Source organism: Phyllopteryx taeniolatus, chromosome 20, assembly GCF_024500385.1.
Source record: "Phyllopteryx taeniolatus isolate TA_2022b chromosome 20, UOR_Ptae_1.2, whole genome shotgun sequence".
NCBI classification, from domain to species: domain Eukaryota; kingdom Metazoa; phylum Chordata; class Actinopteri; order Syngnathiformes; family Syngnathidae; genus Phyllopteryx; species Phyllopteryx taeniolatus.
Genome location: NC_084521.1, coordinates 1195825 through 1217593, shown reverse-complemented (window position 1 = coordinate 1217593; position 21769 = coordinate 1195825). Strand labels below are relative to the sequence as shown.

The 21769-nt window shown below is 43.0% G+C and overlaps 1 protein-coding gene across 6 annotated transcripts; it reads right to left on the bottom strand.

Moving 5' to 3' along the window:
* Positions 1-34: 34 nt before the first annotated feature.
* Positions 35-20651, bottom strand: sh3kbp1 (SH3-domain kinase binding protein 1). 6 transcript variants are annotated; one of them, XM_061757936.1, is made up of 18 exons: positions 20329-20637; positions 16591-16748; positions 12139-12256; positions 10618-10724; positions 10304-10448; positions 10148-10227; positions 9895-9984; positions 6012-6084; positions 5840-5934; positions 5666-5761; positions 5033-5087; positions 4868-4939; positions 4004-4130; positions 3844-3914; positions 3650-3756; positions 2829-2933; positions 2260-2547; positions 35-1936 (listed from the first exon to the last, which is right to left on the bottom strand). In XM_061757936.1, the coding sequence occupies exons 1-18, from the start codon at positions 20330-20332 to the stop codon at positions 1898-1900; spliced, it is 1830 nt and encodes a 609-aa protein (XP_061613920.1). In that variant the 5' UTR covers positions 20333-20637; the 3' UTR covers positions 35-1897. The 6 variants fall into 6 exon arrangements, with proteins under 6 accessions (XP_061613920.1, XP_061613925.1, XP_061613919.1 ...); XM_061757941.1 differs by lacking the exon at positions 2260-2547 and having other exon boundaries at positions 20329-20641; XM_061757935.1 differs by lacking the exon at positions 35-1936 and having other exon boundaries at positions 2356-2933; positions 20329-20645.
* Between the last annotated feature and the right edge of the window lie 1118 nt (positions 20652-21769).

Sequence of the window (21769 nt, the reverse complement as noted above, 5' to 3'; positions counted from 1 at the left end):
TGCACTTGAAATAATGAACGAAATCACCAACGCGTACAGTACATAATAGCATCTTTATTCCACAGAAATATAAAAGAATATATATATTTATATATTGTTATCATCACTATCCTGGAGAAAGAGAGGACCAAGTCAAGAAAACAATTTGCAGCCTCAGTTTTGTTTTCTTGTTTGTTGAGTGACAGAAAGAAAACGTGAAATAGGAAGGCCACAGTGATGTGTTGCCATAGATTCTGTGCACATACGTCGTATCGTACGGAGGAGGAAGCAAACGGCCGTGCATGTCAAGCACACACACGCACGCGCGCGCGCACGCACCCACCCACACCTTCACAGCCCACATTCCTTCTACCCTGTCGCTAACGTGACTGCTGACTAAAAAGCGCCAGTGCCAAGCGGATGCAACCGTCATGAGTCTCTGCTGAGGTCAAAAAAGTGCAAATAAACGACAATAATTATCATCATCATGTACACAGATGTGCTCATGCATCATCGGGAGGCAAGTTTGGAATAAAGCTACGATATTTGTATAGTGGGTGGTCAGTAGCTCGCTTGTCCTGTCACGTTTGTGCCTGTGGGGGGCGCCCTTACTCACTGTTTCAATGGTCGTCACTTCGCTAACGGAATGTACAGTACAGTGAACCCCTTTTGAATTGTGTCGTTAGCGCTAGGCTAACCATCAAAGTTGGAAGTAAGTCACGAGCAAGTCTTAACTAAAGTTTCAAGCAAGCACCAAATTACTGTGGCAAAAAAGCCAACGAGTCAAGTCGTCGTTTTTTGTGTAAAAGTGGGTTCAGTCTTTATTGACGACGTCACCATTCTATAACACTCGTGAAACAGCGGCACAACATAACCGGTGGTGTTCCTTCTTCTTTTTTGTTAGATCACGCAAGATTTCTGTCTTGGAGGACTAGATTCGAGATCACTGGTGGAACAGAATGTTTATGTGTGGTGTTGTATGTTAAGATCATCGGAGCACACCACACACAATACGACCAAAACTGTGAACCTGAATTTTTTTTATCTTCATGTGTGGAATCTGTAACGGATAAACAATCTTAAAAGATTTGAAAAAATCCTTATGTGTACCAGGCCTAAGTCGAGTGGAAGTTTTAGCCAAACAAGTCCTAAAACTGGCAACGTAAGTCTGACTCGAGTCAAGTCGTGTGACTCGAGTCCTCCGTCTCTGTTAACCTCTGTTGCCTTTACACTGTGCTAAGTAAGATAAATCTCACAAAACTCCCTCAGTTTACGCTGCAATTTAGCATCTGGTATAGTGGAGGGATTTTAAAAAATACACTCTTCACAAAAGGTTCAGGATTTAAGGTTCATCCTGAAATTTTCTGCCATATTCCTCACGTTTTGTGAATGGTGTATCATAAGAATAGCCATGTGAGAAATAGTAATACAAAGTGGGCCAATTAGCATTTGCGATGTATGAATGCTAAATAAACACACAAACATCAATCCTGCTTGAACCATGTGCCACCAAGTTGGGAGATAAAATGTGCCTGTCTCACACACACACACACACACACAGCAAAGTAAAGAGGCGGGAAGGCCACTGCGTGGACGCACGACAGCGCAGCGGCGGTCCGAACCGACCGGCCCGCGGGGGTTCCGATGGGCCTTCGCCACCCATTTCACGCGAGTACCTCTGAGTGACACATCGCCATGGTAACACAGCGGCCACCCGCCAGTACCGGCGAGCGCGGCAGGCGGCGGGAGAGAAGACAGCAGAGAGAGAAATGAACAGGAGAGAAAGAAGTCAACACAAGGTAAGGCGAGATCATGGTGGGGTGCTGGGAAGGGGGGGGCACGTAGTTTGAGTCCACGAAGCTCGCTGCTGATGGCGATCGTCACGATCATTTGGCACAAACGTAGTCTTGGCCCCGGCTCATTTGGACAGGATCTTCTTGATGTGCTCCACTTCCATCTGTCGCATCAAACACAAAGACATGATTTATTGACGGTGTATTTATGTGACATTTGCCGTTACATTGATCTTACAATCTCTCAAGGTACAATTTTAATCACTTTTCAATGTGTAGTTATCTCATGAAAAGCATATATCTCAACATTTTATGATTATAGACGAAGATTCATCTAATATTCGCAAATCACTTTAACATCGTTCTTGGGACCAATTAGTCTGAAGCCAAAAACAGTGAATACGGGAGTGCCCCCCCCCAAAAAAAAGAAATCTGTGAATGGGTCAAGATCTCTATGAAGGGCCTTTGGTGTCCTGCCTGATCTCACCTGTAAACTGAGTCGTATCTTCTTCTCCTCGTCCAGCGTGCCGGCCAGCTGCTTCATCTCCTGCCTGTGCTGACTCTTCAGCAGCTCCACAGCGCTGCGGAGCTCTCGCAGTTGCCTCCTCAGCTCCTCCAGCGTGGGCGCGGTGGCAGGCGACGACTGCCGCAGCTCCGGAGAGGGGCTTGGACACGCAGACGGGGAAGACGGCGAGGCGGGACGACGGCCGGGGCCGGCCGGCGGGTTCAGAGACGAGGACGACTTGGCGGCCGCCTGGGATTTACTCTCGGGGACCTGGGGGGGGGGGGGGTCACATAGACACATGCGGGGTGGCGGCCTCTACTGGATGGAGATGGAAGGGCGAGGAAGGGGCCACTGAAGAAGCCTCTTTCAAACCGAGTCAAAAGGTGGTCATAGGACTCACACACTCTACTTAAGTACAAGTACAGAAAAATACTCTGATAAAGGTAGAAGTACTGATTCAACTCCTTTACTTCAGTAAAAGTACATTTCAGTGACTCACTTGGAAGATGGAAAGAAGGAACACTACACAGTTTGTGACGTTTAGTGCTTACCGAAATGACAGGAAGTCCCTTTCTTGCCGAAACCTCCACAGGGCTGGACTGGACCGGGTCTGGGTCCTCCGTCGGGTGCTCCGCATCGCCGCTTGTCACTGAGGACTATGAAAAAAAAACCCGCAAGTCACTAAGTATGTAAGTCAATTAGTAAATGTTATTTCAAAGTCATTGACTGTTCGTGGGAAATTGCGACAGAGCCCTGCAGCAAAAAGCCCAAAAATGTGAATAACTGCTCCCCCCCACCCCCCGACCGTTAAAAGGGTTTTTAATTGCGTATAGATGCCACAAGACGGAGATCACCGCAAAGCAGCAACAGCATACATCTAGCATCTACACAATCATGAGCCCATGTTACCTAAACGACTGTTTTCAGTAGTTTAAATATTCGACACCAACAAAACGCACGAGGCTCATCAAAACTAGTCTAAAACACAAGTAAATATGCAAACCAGCACTTTACACAAATGTTATTAAGTCACCTTTTGGCATTTACACACTATAATAAATGTTCGGGAATACCGGTGAATTGCAACAGCAAAGTAGACTACATGGGTTATTAGTTGCCGCATTTGGACAGAAGCAGAAACATCATTTCAGTTTCACTTTTGGTGCAGTTGGTGCATTCAAGGACTGCCAATAAAACACGGCATCTCAAACGTGGACAAAAAAAAAAAAACATGCAGTGAATTAAACCAAATAACAGCAAGAGTCCACCAGATGGCGCCAAAATAATACATTGCTGTTCACTTTCGCAGTCTTACTATAGCGCACATTTTTAAATCGTTCATATCAAATTTGAATCATTCATTCGTCCTCACAGATGTGATGATCTGCGAGCGAGGCCGGCGGTCCGTGACTCTCGGCCGCGACGCCGTCGGGTGACTGAGCTTCTCCGCTGACGGGACCACCGCGTCCAGGTCCAGATCTATGAACACACACCCACCAACACAAACACACACAGGCGTCAAACAGGCACAAGAAAATCATCCCGATCTTCCCGCTCCGTGCTCACCGGTGGCATGAGACCTGTCGGGAGCGGATTCAGGTGTCGAAGCCCCACCGTCGGACTTGGGGCTTTCACACCTGAGCAGCCAAACCGCACACACACACACAAACGCAAACGTTAGGGTAGGACGGGCGACGCACGGGACATTCTGAGAGCGGGTACTGACGCCAGAGTGGGTGGTCTCTCGGGGCGCCTCGGGGGTTGCTGGGTAGCCGAGGAGGAAGCGGAGGTCTTTGGAGGGAAAAGTTTCTTGGGGAGGACAGTCGGGAGGGAAGGCTTGACCACCTCATCACCTACACACACACACACACCTCTCTATTTGTGTGACATGACGCAAGTTCATCCAGAAATAACCTTTTATTTTATTTTTGGGGGAAGGAAATAAAAAGTGCAGTCGTTAAAGTAGAAGCACAGAAGAGGAATGACTTGAAGTGAAGCTATAATATCAGATGAGTGTCTTTTGGGAAACTGAATGGAGGAAATGAATGGCGTTAGAAGCAAGTTCCAACATATGTATGGTACCATTCTGATACACTATCAATACACCAGCATTAAATATTCATGTTGTCTCTAATGAAAGCCAAATATTTTGATTATCCTGTACTTACAATCTCAACAAAAACTGACTAGTGTTTTGCAGGCTCCCTCTAGTGGTAGGTGACAGGATCACTGAATTGAATGTTCAACCTGCGCAAAATGTTACATTAGATTTTTTTTTTTTAATCCAGGACAGTGCGCTTTTTAAGTACAGTTCAGTTGTATTTAACTTTGTTATTGTAGCAACCAACTAAAAGTGTGTTGTTGCAACAATCATTGCTTTCAGAAAACGGTGTACCAAACTGTTGAGCTGACGTTTTCATATAGCAAACACATTTATGTCCTTCAAACTGATTATCTGTTTTCAGATTGGTGGATTAAAAGGTTAAAAAGGCTAAATGCTCTAGACTGTTAATATAAATACAGAAAAAAAGCGACAGACTGTTAAACAGTTAGAATTTGAAGTGAGAGCAGGTGGGACCAACGTGGGTACCTCGGTCCTGGTCTCTGTGCGGCAGGTGCTCAGGCCGCTCCGGAGGAACCTTCTTGACCTCCGACTTTTTCTCTAATGGTCACAATTTTTTGTCCCGCCGTCATTCTCTCGCTGCCTCGGAACATCAATGTGTAACCGGCAAGAGGAGGAAGGAGATTTTCTTACCTGGCGTCGTGTGTTTGGTTGCCGGTGCACTGGGGGGAGGCGGCTTCTTTGGTCTCTGGAAAATAGAGAGAGACTACATGGACAAAAGTATCAGGACACCCCTCTTAATTAATCAAGGGGTGGTTGGAATAGTTAATTGTTCATCTTATTAAAACATTTTACAGCCCGATGGTACGTGGGCTCCCTCGAGTGGAACCCAAAAGAATCATTGCAACTAAAGTTCAGTTGTATTTAACTTTTGCGTATCATACATTTGCATGTAATCTTTTTTTTAAATTTATTCAGAGAACATTTTTTATTTCACCTTTATGTGCAATAAATTTTAATTGAATCACAACTCAAGTTCAGTTTTTTTTGTTTTTCTGTCGGTAAGTACAGTTTTGAAACTGCATAATGTTACAGTAGAGTAATATATGATATATACTTTATAGGAATAAAAACGTTTTTGATGAGCACTTAGGCCTACTCACTACTGTATTTTAATGTTGGTCATGATGGAGGTTTATGGAGTGTTAAATATTTTTTTTGTACAATGTTTGAGAACCATCAGTGTAGAGTTTGAGTTTGGTGAATGTTCTTCTGGATGTAGAGAAGAAAATTCCCCCAGACAATTCCCTTTTCAATTCCGATTACCTCTTTCTCGGCTTCCAGCAGCTTGACGAAGTTATCTGGGAAGACGCCCTGCCTGCCGCCGACCTCGCCCATCCACCAGCCTGTGTCGGCGCAGTCCTGCACGGAAACGCGCGAGGTGAGGTCCAATAGAATAACTCCGCCGGGCGATTCCAACACCCACGCACGTGAAATCACCTTGGTGATTATGGCGATGATCTCGCCCTCTTTGATAGTCAGCTCATCCTCGTTCTGCGCTTCGTAAGGAAAGAGGACTTTGCACAGCTCTCGTCCTGTAAGCAGATTTCAAAGAAAGCTTAAGGAGAACAAGCGCTAGAGAAAACGGACGGACGGATGAGCTCGGGTCGACCTTTTCCTCTGCCGTCAGGATCGCTCTTCATGTTGTCAGGCGCCGCCGAGCTCGGCGTCTTCCACTCAGCAACCTGGAAGACATAAACGTTACACTTTCCTTAATGTGGCCAAATTTGGCACCTTGTGCTTCATTCATTCGTAATCGCGCCGCAGTGAACAGGAAAGATAATTCGAGAAGATGACTTGCACAAAATCAAAAGAGCTGACGGATTGATGAATGAAGTGTGTGTGTTAAAGGGCTGTTTGTGTGGCTCCCTCCTCCTCCGTGTTTGCGGAAGCAGGGGGGCGGCTTCTTCCACAGGAAAACACTCACAGGGCCGCGTCTGTCCCCAACACACACACGCTTCTCTGTTCACAGACCCCCCCCCCCGCAAACCCGTCAGATGACTAACAAGAGCTAATGGGTGCGGGATACTTTTTTATTTATTTTTTTTAAATTGCATAATTTACTTCACTAATTAGTGATCTCATTTTAGTCTTTAACAACTGACATTAAGGTAGAGTTTTTATGGTGCTGCCCCCTGCTGGTGTGGCACTTATTTAAATTGCCATCAAGTCCCGTTTCATCGTTTCATGTATAGTGATCCCTGCATATTTGCAAATTCAATTATACACTGATTGAATATAAAAGTATTGCTTTTGCGCCATCTTGTGGCATCTTGGTGCCAAGGAACTATGTTGAAGTGAGGGGAGGAGCTTTGTCATTGTCTATTAAAAAAAAGTGCTTTGCCGCCATCATGTGGCATCCATAAGCAATTAGAATTAATATTTTTTTGATGGGGGGGGGCATCAATTACCCACAGATTTTTGCCAGTCACTGAAAAACTCACCTATTTGAGTTTTTGTACTCTTTCTGAAATGCCCTAAGATGCCACAAGATGCCACCAAAGCCCTTTCTAAATAGTACAGTAATTGGTGTCGAGGAAGTACAGTATGATAGATCTCAACGGAAAGAAAAGCCTTGTATGGCGGGGAGGAGTCAAGTTTAGCCTGGTTTGTTAGTGGAAATTGCAGTCTTCGCCATATGTGCATGTACACTTGTACTTCCTGTGCATTTAGAAAAAAATCAAATAATATTTAAGACATTTTTAAGGCTAATGTTGTAAGATGTGTTTGTAATGATATTGAGGTTTAAGATTTAAAAGGCGTCCAGATAGGTTACGTCAGGTTTTCATGTGTTGTGCTCATGTAGGATCATGCGCGTCTAGTCACATGGCGAAGCCTTGGCGGAGGTCACAATGTACTGTTGTTTTGATGAGCTGAGTGCGGTCTGACGTTGACTCACTGAAAACTTCACCGTTTCCCATCATCTGCAAACGTTTGCATGATGAGTCGTATGCAGAGTTAAAGTAAAAGGTGCATACGCATCTCATCAATCCCCACCACACTGTACAAGAAGCACTCACACACTTTACTTAAGCAGAAGTGCAGTACAGACTCTTGTGTAAAAAAAAAAAAAAAAAAAAAAGTCTTGCAAAAGTAGGAGTACTTCTTTGAAAAGTACAAAATCAAAGTACTCACACTCTGTAATTAAGTAAAAGTAAACTGAACTGCTGATTTGACTCCTTATGTAAAAGACTGAGGTGCAAAAGTACTCACACTGTACTACATACAGAGATACTTGTGTGAAAAGAATATAAATAGATATAGACAATATATATCATAAAATCATGCACAAAGAAGTTTATTTTGAAAAAGTAATAAGTCGAAAGTACAGGTATCTGCTTTTAAATGTTGGAACTAAAAGTAAAAAAGTACACAGCTGTCAAGTGACTTCTGATGCGACATCCCATTTAACACAGATAAGCAACATGAAAAAAAAAACAAAAAAAACCTTTGACAGACATTGTGAAGCACGGATACCTGAAAATTCGACTCGGGTACAACAAAAAAGTCATTGTACTTGGTTACCTCCCACCACTGGCATTTAGCATCTTCTCTCATCCAGAAGTTGCCGTTTGCGGTGGGGTGACTCAGCATAACCACCAACACCCCCCCATCCCATCCCTCTGCCTTCAAACCAAGACCCCCACCCCCCGGCTGCATGCAGCATGCGGACGACGACGGCGTCCCGTCGAGCCAATAAAAGCGCGCACGGCGGGAGGCAGGCTGCACAACATCCTCGACTTCCACACACACGAGTTCATTAGGTTCAAATAATTAGGAAACACTGATCGATAACTTTCGTTACATTCTTTCTTTGCACTCAAATTCTACACACAGACAACCAGTAGCGAGACTATCAACTATCTGAAGTTCATGGACAAATACACATGGTGGTAGTTAGCTTGCTAAGATAACTAGCTTAAGCGATAAAGTAGCTAGAGATAACAGCTAAATTGGTAAACTTACTAGCTCGAGCGAGATAGCTAGATGGGTAGACAGATAACTAAGCTACGTTTAGATAGACAAATGGGTTAACTACCTTCTATAAAAAAAAAATAAAAAGGACAATATCTTGTACATGGGCTAACTACCTTGTAACTAGCCTTGGCTCATGGACAAACAGTTGTACTGGTAACTAGCTTGCTAAGCTAACCAGCGTTTGTTAAATAGGCACATCAGCTTACTAGATAAGATATACTTCGTTTATTTTGTATTGTCAGCAGCAATATTCACACATATACACTCGTATTAATAATATAAAGCAGCCAAAAAAGTAAAAACAAATACGAGCATCAACGAGGAATTAAAATAAATGTTTAAATCTAATTTAAGCAAGCAAACAGAAGATGACGATGGTACATGTTAGTATATGCTAAGTAATAAATACCCGCAACCCTAATGAGGAAAAGCACTATAGAAAATGGATGGGTGGAAAATATGTAGTGTATGGAATTGTTTTGATAGTCATCATATGTAGTACTTACAAAAGTAAAAAATTGAAAAAAAAATGTATGACTGTAAACGCTGTTCTAATTTATTTGTTTGCATAAAAGTAAGAATTTATTGGTACTTTGACTTGACAACGCTCAAAATCACTGACTATTACAGCCCCCTACAAAAAAAACATCTAAATTATTTTGCAATGTGTTTTTAATCAAAGAAAATAGTACTGTATTGGAAATGTAATATGTAGAAACCCTGTAAAAAAAAATTACGCCTAATCTACCTACATTTCTAAGCCATAAAGTCTATATATGGGTATATTTTTTATGTTTTGGGGTGAATTTAGAATGTAAAAGTGTCAAAACTGCACGACAGCTTCCTAGGAAACAAGACGAATAGAATTAAGGAAGAACAGGAAAAGGATGGAGGAGTAGAAAAGAAAAGATCCTACCTTCCTCTCGGCTCGCAGTCAAAAGCAGACAGACAGACGACACGTTGCTACATCAGCGCCGGGAGCGGGACACCCACCATGTGTGTGTGTGTGTGTGTGCGCTTCAATGTGTGAGCGTCAGTGAAAAACGGTTGTGCTTTTTTTTTTCTCCCTCCTCGCTGCTCTCTCTCGCTTCTGCTTTGCTTGAGAGAGAGATCGTGCGTGTGTGTGAACATGAAAGCACTTCCTGTGCAGTCAAACTGACACAGGAAAAGGAGGAGTCAACGCCAGACTTCCTTCCCTCAAAACAAAAACGATTACAGAATCAATTTAGTGGTCATGGGACACGATCGGTACCCTTTTTTTTGGGGGGGTGGGGGGGGTCTAGAGTAAATCAAGACCTGTGGCAAATAGTGCAACTTGGTAACTTCTACTAACAACCCAGGCTAAACATAGCTCCTCCCTGACACAAAAAGCTTGTCACTTCAACATGGTTCCTTAACGTGCTTCGGCGAGATCTTGTGGCATTTGAGGTCGTGAATTAGTGAAGAGTGAAGCGTGAAATGCGGGCGATTGCTGCACTTAAAGGGGCAGCTTGACAAATGCTCGCGTGCCGAGTCACCTTGTCGGCCTCCGAGTCGACGTCGGCGGAGCGCGGCCGGAGCTTGATGGGCTGATCTTTGAAGATGTCGCCAAAGCCGAAGCCTTTCACCTACAAGTCAGACACAACAGCGCCATCTTCAGCGTTTGCAATGCACCTAAAGGTATCTGTATAACATTTTGGGAGTTGTGTGAGTCGATCAGCTTAATTTAGACAAAGGTTGTGATTTGCCGTCATCTTGTGGCATCCAGTTCTACAATGATACTCTGCTTACCTTTTTGGGCTGGATTTCCCCGGAGCCTGTTTCAGACCGACTGTCCCCTCCATCGCTTTCGCTCCCAGGACTGTTCTTACCTACACACACCCCAAAGAAACCTCTTAAATCATCAAACTGGGCGCCATCCCGGCCCTCTGATTGGGCGAGACTCACTGTTGCAGCCGCTGCGGGGCTCCTCCTGCGAGGCGGGCGTGTCCGCGGAGGGCCCGTCGACTTCGAGCAGTATCTCTTTGGTGAAATTGGAGGGGAACATCCCACTTTTGCCATTCAGGACGCCCTCCCACCAGCCCTCCTCCACCTGCACGCGGCACAAACAACAAGCACACGCTTCAGGGGCAGTGCTGCCCTCTAGTGAACAACAGTAGTAACAGCAAACACCTTTTTTGAACCACTGCTTTCAAAACAAGCAGTTTTCTACAGTCAGCTTGTCGTTGGACGAATACGAAAAGCCAACGTTATTGTCTTACCTCCGCTAAGATTTCGATGATGTCGCCTATTTTCAGTTCCAGCTCGTCTTCGTGCTGAGGCACGTAGCTGAAGGCCGCTTTGCACCGGCGCTTACGGATCTGCTCCCCTGGAACTCACATCCATACTCAAGTTAACGGTGTATTGGCAAAAAGTAGAACATTTTGGTTTGGCTAACAGTTTGTGGTCATCAAAAACCGCGAAACCTTTGGTCTGTCAGGAGATCTAGGAATTATTTCTCTTCAGCGTCTTTGGGTAACATTCCCCTTGTTTGTGTCATCAAGCGCTTTTCTTTCCAAAGTGCTCACATTATTTACTTAAGTAGTACAGTTGGATATTTGTGTACAAGTAGAAGATTCAACTCTGGTACGGAAGTAAAAATAAAGCATACCATTGGCCGACATGTTTTTGGATAAGCTAACCAAATTGGTTCAGCTCATGACAGCACATTTCTTGCTGTGACCTGCTGTTCTCTTTTCGTCCACCAGGGGACGCCTTTCTCATGACAAAAGTGTTGGGCATCATATGGATGGACATGAAACAAATCAATTATGTATTAATCATAAACGTATATGCATATTAACTTTGTCAAAATAGCCTGGTAACTTGTTTTTACACAACTTTATTCTCATAAAATTGCAACTTTGCTTCAAAGATAAGACATTTTCACCTGAAAATATACAACTTGATTCTCGAAAAAGTACAACTTGTTCTCATAAGATTACAACTTCAATCTTGAAAATAGACATCTTTTTTTCTCAAACGTAAACAACTTTATTCTTGTAATATTACAATTTAAAAACAATCCACATTATTCTCAGAGTATTACGGCTTTAATCTCGAAAACAAAAATAAATTCTGCCCAAATATACAACTTGTATTATTAATAATCATAATTAATCAATGCGCATATTTAATAAGTAATTAATAATATTATTAAACGTAATATTCCAACTTTTATTTGGAAAATATACCACTTTTATCCTGAAAATGATTCTCGCGATAGCCCTCAGTCTTGATTGTGTTATCCTCGGTGATGATAATTGACCGTTTGTCGGGAAGTGCGAATGTGCTCCTTTCTGTGCTAATCAATATTATTACTTTCATCTTGAAGGTATATGACTTTTTATCTTGAAAAGACAACTTGTTATCGCAAGACCTTTTACATGAAAATGTAATCCTTAATTCTCACAAATATCCAACTTTTCCTCATGATATTACAACTTTAATCTTAAAAATAAACTACTTTCCCCCCCAAATATATGACTTTTTTTTTTTAAAATATACACTTTTATTCTCATGGTAATTTGATCTGCACAACTCTGTGTTTGAACCTGGACTCGGCCTACGTGTTTGCATGTTCTGTGCTTCCTCTAACATTCTCGACAAATGCACGTTGGCTTCATGGAACACTGGAACTTGTCCGTGGGCGTGAATACTCCTGCTCGCCCGCAAGGCAGATGAGGGCAAATGCGATGGAAAAACGGACGGAGGAAGGACGCGTGCCGTGCGAGCCGGCTTACCTTTCTTGGCCGGTCTGACGCCGGGCTCGGACACGGGACTGGCCCGGCCGTTGGACAGGTCGGCTTTGACGGCCGCGCCGGCCTGTCCGCCATTTCGCATGCCATCTTTCTTGATCTCCTGCAAAGAAGGACAAAAAGATCCGAAGACTTGGAAAGTTATGTGTTGACGGAGAGAATGTACACTTTTAGTTGGCTGGCTGAGGAAGGATGAGCGATGGAGAAAAACATTTGGAAAATAATGAGTGTTTTGGCACAGCACCATCAGAATATTATCAGTATGGGGACTTTAAAGTAAATGTGCAGCTGTTGCTTGAAAGGCGCATGAGTTGGTCATTGTATGCGAGGTATAAAAAGAAAGCCAGTGGCTGCTTGCCTCAGACGGATGCGTCACATGCGTGTGGACGCATTTTTTATTCACTCCTTCAAATATGATGTTTTAGCCAAACAATTCGACTTTTTTAGGGAAAATATACACATTTACGCTTTTAAGATTATGAATCGATACATTGAAAATATAGATATCTGTATTCTGAAAAATATGCCACTTTATTTTTGTAAAATTAATTTAATCTAGAAAATATAAAACTTTATTCTTATAATATCACGACTCTAATCTAAAAAATATAAGACGTTTTTCTAGAAATATACAAGTTGATTCTCATAATCCATCTGGAAATTGTATGATTTTTTTAATTATTATTACTACAACTTCAATCTTATCTATACAACAATCTTTTTTTTCCAAAATTATACGACTTTATTGTCATAACATTATGACTTCAATCTCTAAACTATATCATTTTATTCTCATAAAGTTACTACTTCAAGCTCCAAAATGACTTTTTTTCTTTATTTATTTCTTTTATTCTAGAAAAATTAGGAGTTTAATCTCCGAGACTTTTTTTTTCCACTGTGGCCCTAATAATCCTTACAGTCTAATTTTTTAACTCTCCGTTTAGTAGGCAAACACCAAAAGGCTGTTTTTTAATTCATTTTAAACTCAATTATACTATGCTTTCCAAACTTTTATTGTACTGTATAGTTTAGAAATTCTGGTGTTTGTCTTTTTTACGACACGCTTCCCAATGTGCACAAACACAAACAGCGTGAAACTTTTGCCTCGCCGTCCACGCCGGAGAGAAAGCGGAGGAGACGGGACAACAAATATGGCGGAAGGGGGAAAAGGGAGAGAAAGCGGACATGACGGCTGACGTCTCCACCGCCGCAACCGTGGCGACGCTGTTTCGTAAGCCCATGGCCTGTGGCGAAGACGGCCCAGTCAAGCAGACGGGCCGGCTGGACTGACTCACAAACACACACGCGCACACGCACATTTGAACGCACACACACGGTCCCCTCACATGGCCTGGTGTGGCACGAAAGCCTTAATGAGCCACAAGGTCCAAAAATACCAAGCGGTTTCCTAGACAACAGCGACTCCTGTTCATCTCGGCCACAGAAACACAAAAATGGACGAAATGTCAGCACCTAGACTAAGGATTCAAGCTTTAGTTGTTGAAAATAGAAGAAAAGAATTGCTGAATCCACATCAAAATGCTATGGGCATGTCATTTTACAGATGCCAAACAAATACAACTAAAATCACTTGAATCTCAAATCCTGGATTGAAATTCATTGAAAAGCCATTATTCCATTCCAGCCCCCACACAAATAGCCCAAATCTGTTTTAGTTTTTTTTTTAGAAAAATAACACACACACACACGTATGTGTGTCTGTGTGTATATATATATATACCAGAGCATATATATATACACACACACACACACACACACACACACACACATATATATATATATATATATATATATGCTATATATATATAGCATATGGACACTATCACTCTGAGCTGATTGCCATGTTAGTCGCATTTTTACAAAGTCAACACAAGCAGCGGTCCAGCGGGAAGTTGACCATCGATTGACACTGCATGCCTGCACACACACTCACACACACACACACACACACACACACACACACGAGTGTCCTACACACCACATGCGAGCCCACGCAAAGACCCACAGCGGCCATTTGTGAGGCTCCAGCTTCCTCTTCCTTTACGAGAGCTGAGGGACGTCTGACGGATTTACGTTCGAGCGCATTGAATTGGAAGGTACACAATACATCTGTTAGTCGTTAGGACTTCCAAGAGATTGCACTTTTTAACTATTGTCAGTGGGGGGAAGTAGGGAGGCCGTGGCGACTTAAAGGAAAGGCAGATGAAATGAGGAAGACAACATTAATTCGTCATATCTGAACAGGAAACATCTGCATGTATTGTATTGTGTGGGTGTGTGTGGGGGTGTGTTTGTGTGTTGGGCTGGCAGGTCGAAGTAACTGTTTTAACTGACTTGACTTTGAATCAGGGTTCTGGTTAGAGTGTCTAAAGTCCAAGGAAGTGGTAGCATGAGTTTATTTTTTCCCCTGTCCAAGCTTGTAACACTATTTACAAACTATATCAAATCAATTTTCAATGAGTAGAAATACCAATAATCAGTTTCCAGCCCCCAATAAAACAAAACAAAAATTCAGATAGACTGAAAAAAAAAAAATACATGCACCGATGCACTTTCACTTTTTTTCACTTTTGCAAAATGCAAAAATACAAACTAAAAACACTTACAAGGAGCATGGCACAGATGCTAACGTGTGGAAAATGGCCAACCGCAGCTCAAGTCAGAGCTTCTGACGTCACTCGCTAGGCCACACACCCCTTAAATATGTAAACAATTGCTTGATAGATTTGTTTTAACGAGTTAATAAATTCAAGTGGCCAACGCATTCTTCCATTTTTCTGTATGCGGCCCTGGAAAAAAAAGTTTGGTTCAGCCTTGCTTCAAGTGAAGCGCTCACGTTGAGTCACATCACGTGAGTCCGATTAGCTGGCACATGATCAGTGTTCACGTGACGACATCCACTAACCTGGTGCAAACCTAAATTGCCTTGACGGTGGACCCACATTGACTGGAACTGAAATCGGAACTCTCTCATTCAGGAGTGTACTCACTTTTGTTGGCAGTGATTTAGACAATGTATATTGTAGCACTGTTGTGCCATGAAAAGATATAATATTTTGAAAATTTACTCACTTTTGTGAGATGCTGTATGAGATTCCAGTTGATGGTTACATACTAGTTCAGCCTGGTATGCAATTGTACGGTGATACGGTACCAAATTGGGTGGAGCAGTGTGTTGATTGATTGACAGTGAATGGGAAGAAACTTCTCAAAACTTAACTGGTCAGATTCAATGCAGAAGTGTAGCTAGTTAACCGAGCTAGATCTATATAGATGAATTGGTTACCTTGATAAGCAAAATCACTATCAAAGTTATATAAATGGATGCAGTAGAAGGCCTGACTAATTTACAAAGAGCTAAGGACAAGGACAAGTAGACCTTGGTAGCTAGCTTGCTAAGCTAACAACTTCCAGCTAACTGTAATGAAATAGCTAGAATGGGAAGCACTGACAACTAGTTAGCTTGCTAACAAAGCTAGTTTTAAATAGATAAATGTTCTGAAAACCTTGATAAGCTAGGTAGCTATTAAAGATATCTATATGGAGGTTATACATAGCATAACTTGCTTGTAACTGGCTAAGGTGGATAGACAAATAGACATATTGGTAACTGGCTTGCTAAGCTAACAAGCTTGAGCTAACTAGTGTAATAATAAGAATGGGAAGGACTGACGACTTGCTAGCCAGATAACGGCGCTAGATCTAGATGAAAAGCTGAGTCACTAAATGAATGTAACAAAGGTTAGAGGACTCCTGCAGAGCGGGCTAAATGTGGACTGTGAGCTTTTTCTCTTTTCTAACACATCAATTATCAGGCAATTATCAAAATGTTGTGATAATACCATTTTGTATTGCATCCTGAGTTACTCCATTGCATCACTTCCTGTGTTTTGCCGACTGTGGACATTCTCCCTTTCTCACTAAACACACACACACATTCAACGGCCGAATGCCGCACATTCCCACAAGTGCAGTCTTGTGACACACCAGTGCGGTATTACTGAGTGCCCCACATGCACACGCACACACACACACACACACACACGCACGGCCATTGTCCTGCACCGCGACACTGAATGAGTGCTGTGACAGTAGCTCAGCACAAATCCAGCACATGACGAGACCGCAACACTGTCGAAATGCGTTACTGCGCTACCGTCCACTTCCTGCCAACACACACACACTATCTTCCCTCTTCTCACCTCACACACACACACACACCAGCACCAGGACCAAAAAAACGACATTCTGGGGTACAAAGTACAGATATTTGTTTACAAATATAGGCAGTAAAAGTAAAAAGTCGGCAATAAAATAAATACTCAAGTACAGATACCTGAAAAAATCTACTTAAGTAGAGTTAGAAAATATTTGTACTTTGTTACTTGGCACCACTGTGATGTGGCGTGTACTCACCCGCACAAAGTTGTCGGGGAACAGCCCCCGGCGACCCCCCAGCTCGCCCTCCCACCATCCTCCGTCGTCTCGCCGGATGTTCACGATGACGTCGCCCACGTTCAGACTCAACTCGTCGTCCTGCTGGGCCTCATAGTCGAACTCCACCACGGCCTCCACTGAGGCAGAACGAGAGTGAGAGTGTTGGCGTGTTGCAGCGAAAGGTTAAACATTGCAGATAGGTGCATGGCATTCTTCCGTTTTTACTCTCCGGTGCTGTTTTGGGGATATAAAGCAAACCGTAATCATGAAGAGAAACAAGGATGGAATTTCTACATAAAACATTGAGGCTTTTATGGGCCCGCAGCACTGCCGTGGCCACTAAGTGTATCCGGTTTCATGTTTAGTAAAGTTTGCACAAATAAAAACGAGAGCAGAGAGCGAGAGCAGCCTTTGCCAACCCTCCAAATCGATCAATCTTTAATCTTAGTAGCTAAAAAGGGAGCTAAAGTTTCAAGAATTTCTTCTGGGCCAAAATCTAATGAGATCCTTCATAAACAGTTATAACCGGATCTGATGAGATTTGATGGGAGACCTTTAGCTTGTTAGCTAGCAAATTAACCAGGCGAGAAAGATGGCTACCTTGATACGCTAAACTGCTATGTACAAAATGGATATGCTCACTAGCTTGGAACTAGCTAAGGTTCATGGACAAATAGCTATCTTGGTAATTAGCTTTCTAAGCGAACTAGCTTGCTAGATAGATCAGCTAATTAGGTTGGTAAACTAGCTACTAGTTGAGTGAAGCAGCTTAATTACATGGCTGGATGGATAGACAGCTAACCGAATTATGTTTAGATAGATAATTAGGCAAACTACATTTTCTCAAAAAATATACAAATGGACAAGATACTGTAGATGGACTGACTACCTTGGAACTAGCTAGGGTTGATGGACACACATACCTATTGGTAACTAGTTCGCTAAGCTAACTAGCTTCAGAGATACAGTAGACAGATAGACATATCAGATACCTAAGTTGGTAAGCTTACTAGCTTGAGCTAAGTAGCTTAAATCAGATAGCTAGATCTAGATAGATACGCTGATTACCTTGAAAAGCTAATTAACTATCAAAGATAGATAGATAGATAGATAGATAGATAGATAGATAGATAGATAGATAGATAGATAGATAGATAGATAGATAGATAGATAGATAGATAGACATTTTTTTCGGGGCGCAGTAACCATGGAAACAAGCGTATATGCGGGTGAGTATGACTCACCCACACAGACTCCCTCCTCCCAAATTGAGGCCTTTACGCACACGAATGCAGCATATGGATGACATTTTTTTGTTTTTTTAAAAGGCATCATTGGAATGAATCATTTGAAGTCTGCCTAATGGCTAAAAAATGCATCAAAATGCAAATGAACTTGTTGATTATGGGACTGACAACAAGAGAAGGAACTTCTGACTTGTGTCAGCGTGGGTGGAAAGAAGAGTGCGAGGAACAAGTGACACGGTGGCAAAGCCAACCGCCGTCTGCTGTGGTGGCCACAGAGTTCAACCAGACTTACACTCATCAGGATATTGATTATTGATTATTACACAGGTGGTTATAGATAGCCTGGTTTCTCTGGTTATTGATAGGACTACTTTTGACCTCAGCTCCAGTTTGTACCTCAACCATCAAGATTGTGATGTAGTTAAAAAGCAGGAGGATTCATATAGTTAAAAATGAACATGGTAATGATCTGCAATATGCAAAAAAAAAATAAAATCACTGAAATATCTTTCTGTATCAATGACTTGGCACCTGGTGCCAAACGATGCTAATGTCGCTAACATTTAAAAGGCGCGAAAAAGAGACAAAGAGGTGGCGATGAGAAGCGAGTCACAACATTCAAACGGCCGCAGACAAAACAAAACAAAACAAAACTCCCACTCGAGCTGTGGAGATGCAGGCTTGGACTCGACGAGCGGGAAGAGATGAGCGCCGCGGTGTCCCGCGAACAGCTGCGCTCCATCCGGGTTGTAAACGCGCGCAGACACAGACACGCTGCACGCTGACGTGGGCGCTCGGCCACAGCGCTCGCATGTTCTCGCGGTTCTGCGAAGTCCACTGGGGAACTCAAACCCACTCAAAGTGTGGATCCCACTTCCACAAAATTCTCCCACGTGAAGAAGGAACACATCCAAGCACTCTAAGCTCATCATTTTCATATTCATGTGCCTTCAGCACACTCCCTCGGTCTGCATTGTTTGCATCCGAAAGCTAGCTTGTACATTCATCAAATGCTTCTTGGCCGCCCCCACAAAACATATTTTACGTAGGCACAGCAAAAACACTTTGTTAAGAACATTTTCAATGCCACAATTTATAAACCCTTTGAGGAAAATCTACCAAGTCGTGTCTTATAAGCGAGGCCGACTGAGCACGTCTTCCGTTTTGAGTGTTGATGTTAAAAGCGCTAACACTGGCAGGGGATCACTGCAACCCGTTCACATGCGCCTGAAAAAAAGCTGTGATGTGCATGCCGGACCAGTAGATGGCGATGTCACTTTATAAAGAAACTACAAAATCGCTGTTTGATTACATTGACGCTACCGTCTTCAGAAAAATAAAAAAAATCCCCTTTGAGACACGTTTTCACAAGTTTGCATTCTTCAAAATATCGCCATGTAAACAAACCACAGCGAAGAATTACGAAAATCTGCGACCAACTGACACCCATCCAAAAAGGTTTGTAATTTTCTATAAATGCCACAAGATGGCGGCAAATCACTTTGTATAAGACAAGGCCATTGCCTAAATGAAGCTCCTCCCCTCATTTCAACATAGTTCCTTAGCGCCAAAGCAATATTTTCAAATCAGACATACTTGGATCTGAGCATAAAAACAGCAAATTGGAGCTTTTCAGCAAATAACGGCGGACAGGCTCCAAAAACGTATGCACAAATAAGCTAATTTGCAAATGCCTAACCGAGAATAAGCGGGGGTCACTGCACACAGTTTTGCGCTTTGCCAGCTAGCCACCTCGCCCGCCGCTTTTTGTTTATACGCGTGGCAGAGACCGAGCAACATGTCACGTCTGAGAGTTTGGGGGGGACATCTATCCATTTTCCATCCATTTTCAACACCGCTTATCCTGGTTAGGGCCGCGGGGCGCCGGAGCCTATCCCGGCTGACTTCGGGCGAAAGGCGGGTGACACCCTGAACTGGTCGCCAGTCAATCGCAGGGCACACAGAGACACGGACAACCATTCGCACTCACATTCACACCGTCAATGAGTGGGAACTGAAAATGAAAATTGGACACCTCTTCCCCTCGCTCGCCTGTCTGCATGCGTGCTATCGATAAAATAATTGGCGATTGAGCGATCGATGACTCGGCCATTAGCCCCTCTCTGCACCCCGGGGGACGCGCCTAATGAGGAACGTCACAGTCAGCACACGCACGCGCACGCATAGTGAGCGCGAATGCAAACGTGTCAACATCTGCAACTCATCATCTCATGAAGCCCCTCACGCACATTCACGATAAAACAGAGAGAGGACGACATAGTACACGCACACACATTTCCGCACCCACGGGGGGGTTAAGGTGGGCAGGGAGCACCCAGCCGATGGACCTAGGCTTTCCGCCCCTGCTCATCCAGATGCGCCGGGGGATATTCTAGAAGGGAGGTTAGGGTTAGGCTCGAGAGAGGGGCGGGGGGCCTGCGAATACAGCGGGGAAAATGCTGCACCTCACCCATTTAGGTCTCCTCGGTGCTCCTCGGGTTTTGTTCGGTACCGTACGAGGCGCTCGCTTGAGGTATGGGGAGGCTTTGTTGAGCCACGCAGCTTCCTCCTCCTCCTCCGCCTCCTTCTCCTCCTCCGCGCTACCAGAGATCCGCTAGTGCGGGAGGAGCGTCACATGAAACCATATTCCTTCCTCTTTTTCCCCCTCTTCTTCTCCTCCTCCTCCTCTCCACACCGACGCACCACAGAGGAGCCAGAGAGCGTGTGGCCGAAACCGCGAACAAGCTGGCTGTCATGGTGCCTTCGCGTGTCCTCGGAAAAGCCTCAGTGACATTTGAAAAGGAACGCACCGTGACGCAATTGCCTGGAACGTGAACGTGGTGGAACGTGAGGGTCACCACCGCAACCCGTTGAACACGAGTTATTTTTTTGCTTTTTGTTTTTTGGAATTATTTTGCATTTGGACTTTTATCTATTTAAACAGCAACATGTAAATAATAAAATAAAAATACTATACTGTTGTTTTTTTTTTTTACAGTAGTTGTCAGTTTTTACGCCAACTAAAATATATATTTAGCTTTCCAAGTACCACCATCAATCACGTGCTAGGTCAAGTATGTATTGATCAAAAACAACACAAAGATTTGATTCCTAAAACGTCCTGTATTATTGTAAGCCAATTTAACATTATACACTTTGAAAATTTGCGCTGCACTTAAAAAATAGGGGAAAAAACACTTAAATTATGATTTAATTAAAATGTATTGCACATAAAAGTTAAATAAAAAATATACCCAGTTTAAAGTTTAAAACGTACAGTTCTTAAATATTAAATACAAATATATTGTACTAAAAAGTTCAATACTGTACTAGTATGAAAGTGAATTGGACTTAGGCAGTGATTCATCTGTACACCACTAGAGGGAAGCCGCGTGCCACTAGTAACACACTTCACTGGGATACGGAAAATCAACGGATGGACATTTACCTGCTTTTTTATATTGAATAATTCGGTAATTAGTCCTAATTAAAGCAATAGTAAATAATACAATTCAAAATACACATTCTTTACGCTGGTTTTTCCAAACTTTCCTATGAATTATAAAATTCTAGCTCCCCTCCCCAAATTGTTAAGTGTCCACGGATCCCTTGAACGGTTTTATGATGATGATGATGATGATGGAACAATTCAGCTCAATACCACAGCTGTATAAGTGATATATCTGAATTCAGCACATGATAAATGACATATTATGCATTCATTTAACGCCATATTTTGACCTTTTTGTTTAGCTACACAAGGTAACCAAGATTTTAGGAACAGCTGTCAGTATGGTGTGATGTAGTTCTACACCGCTGCAAACTACAGTTCAACCACAAAATATTCATGACATTGTCGAATGAAAGTCTCTCTGAGAGTCTCAATTGAAATTGTGCATCGCTATCTATGT

What these genes read in the sequence shown, in the direction of transcription:
- sh3kbp1 (XM_061757935.1), bottom strand. An exon ending in GGGAAATCCAGCCCAAAAAG is followed by an intron (nt 9,985 to 10,147) that starts GTAAGCAGAGTA and finishes TCTGACTTGTAG; the next exon opens with GTGAAAGGCTTCGGCTTTGG. An exon ending in TCATCGCCATAATCACCAAG is followed by an intron (nt 5,762 to 5,839) that starts GTGATTTCACGT and finishes GTTTCCGTGCAG; the next exon opens with GACTGCGCCGACACAGGCTG.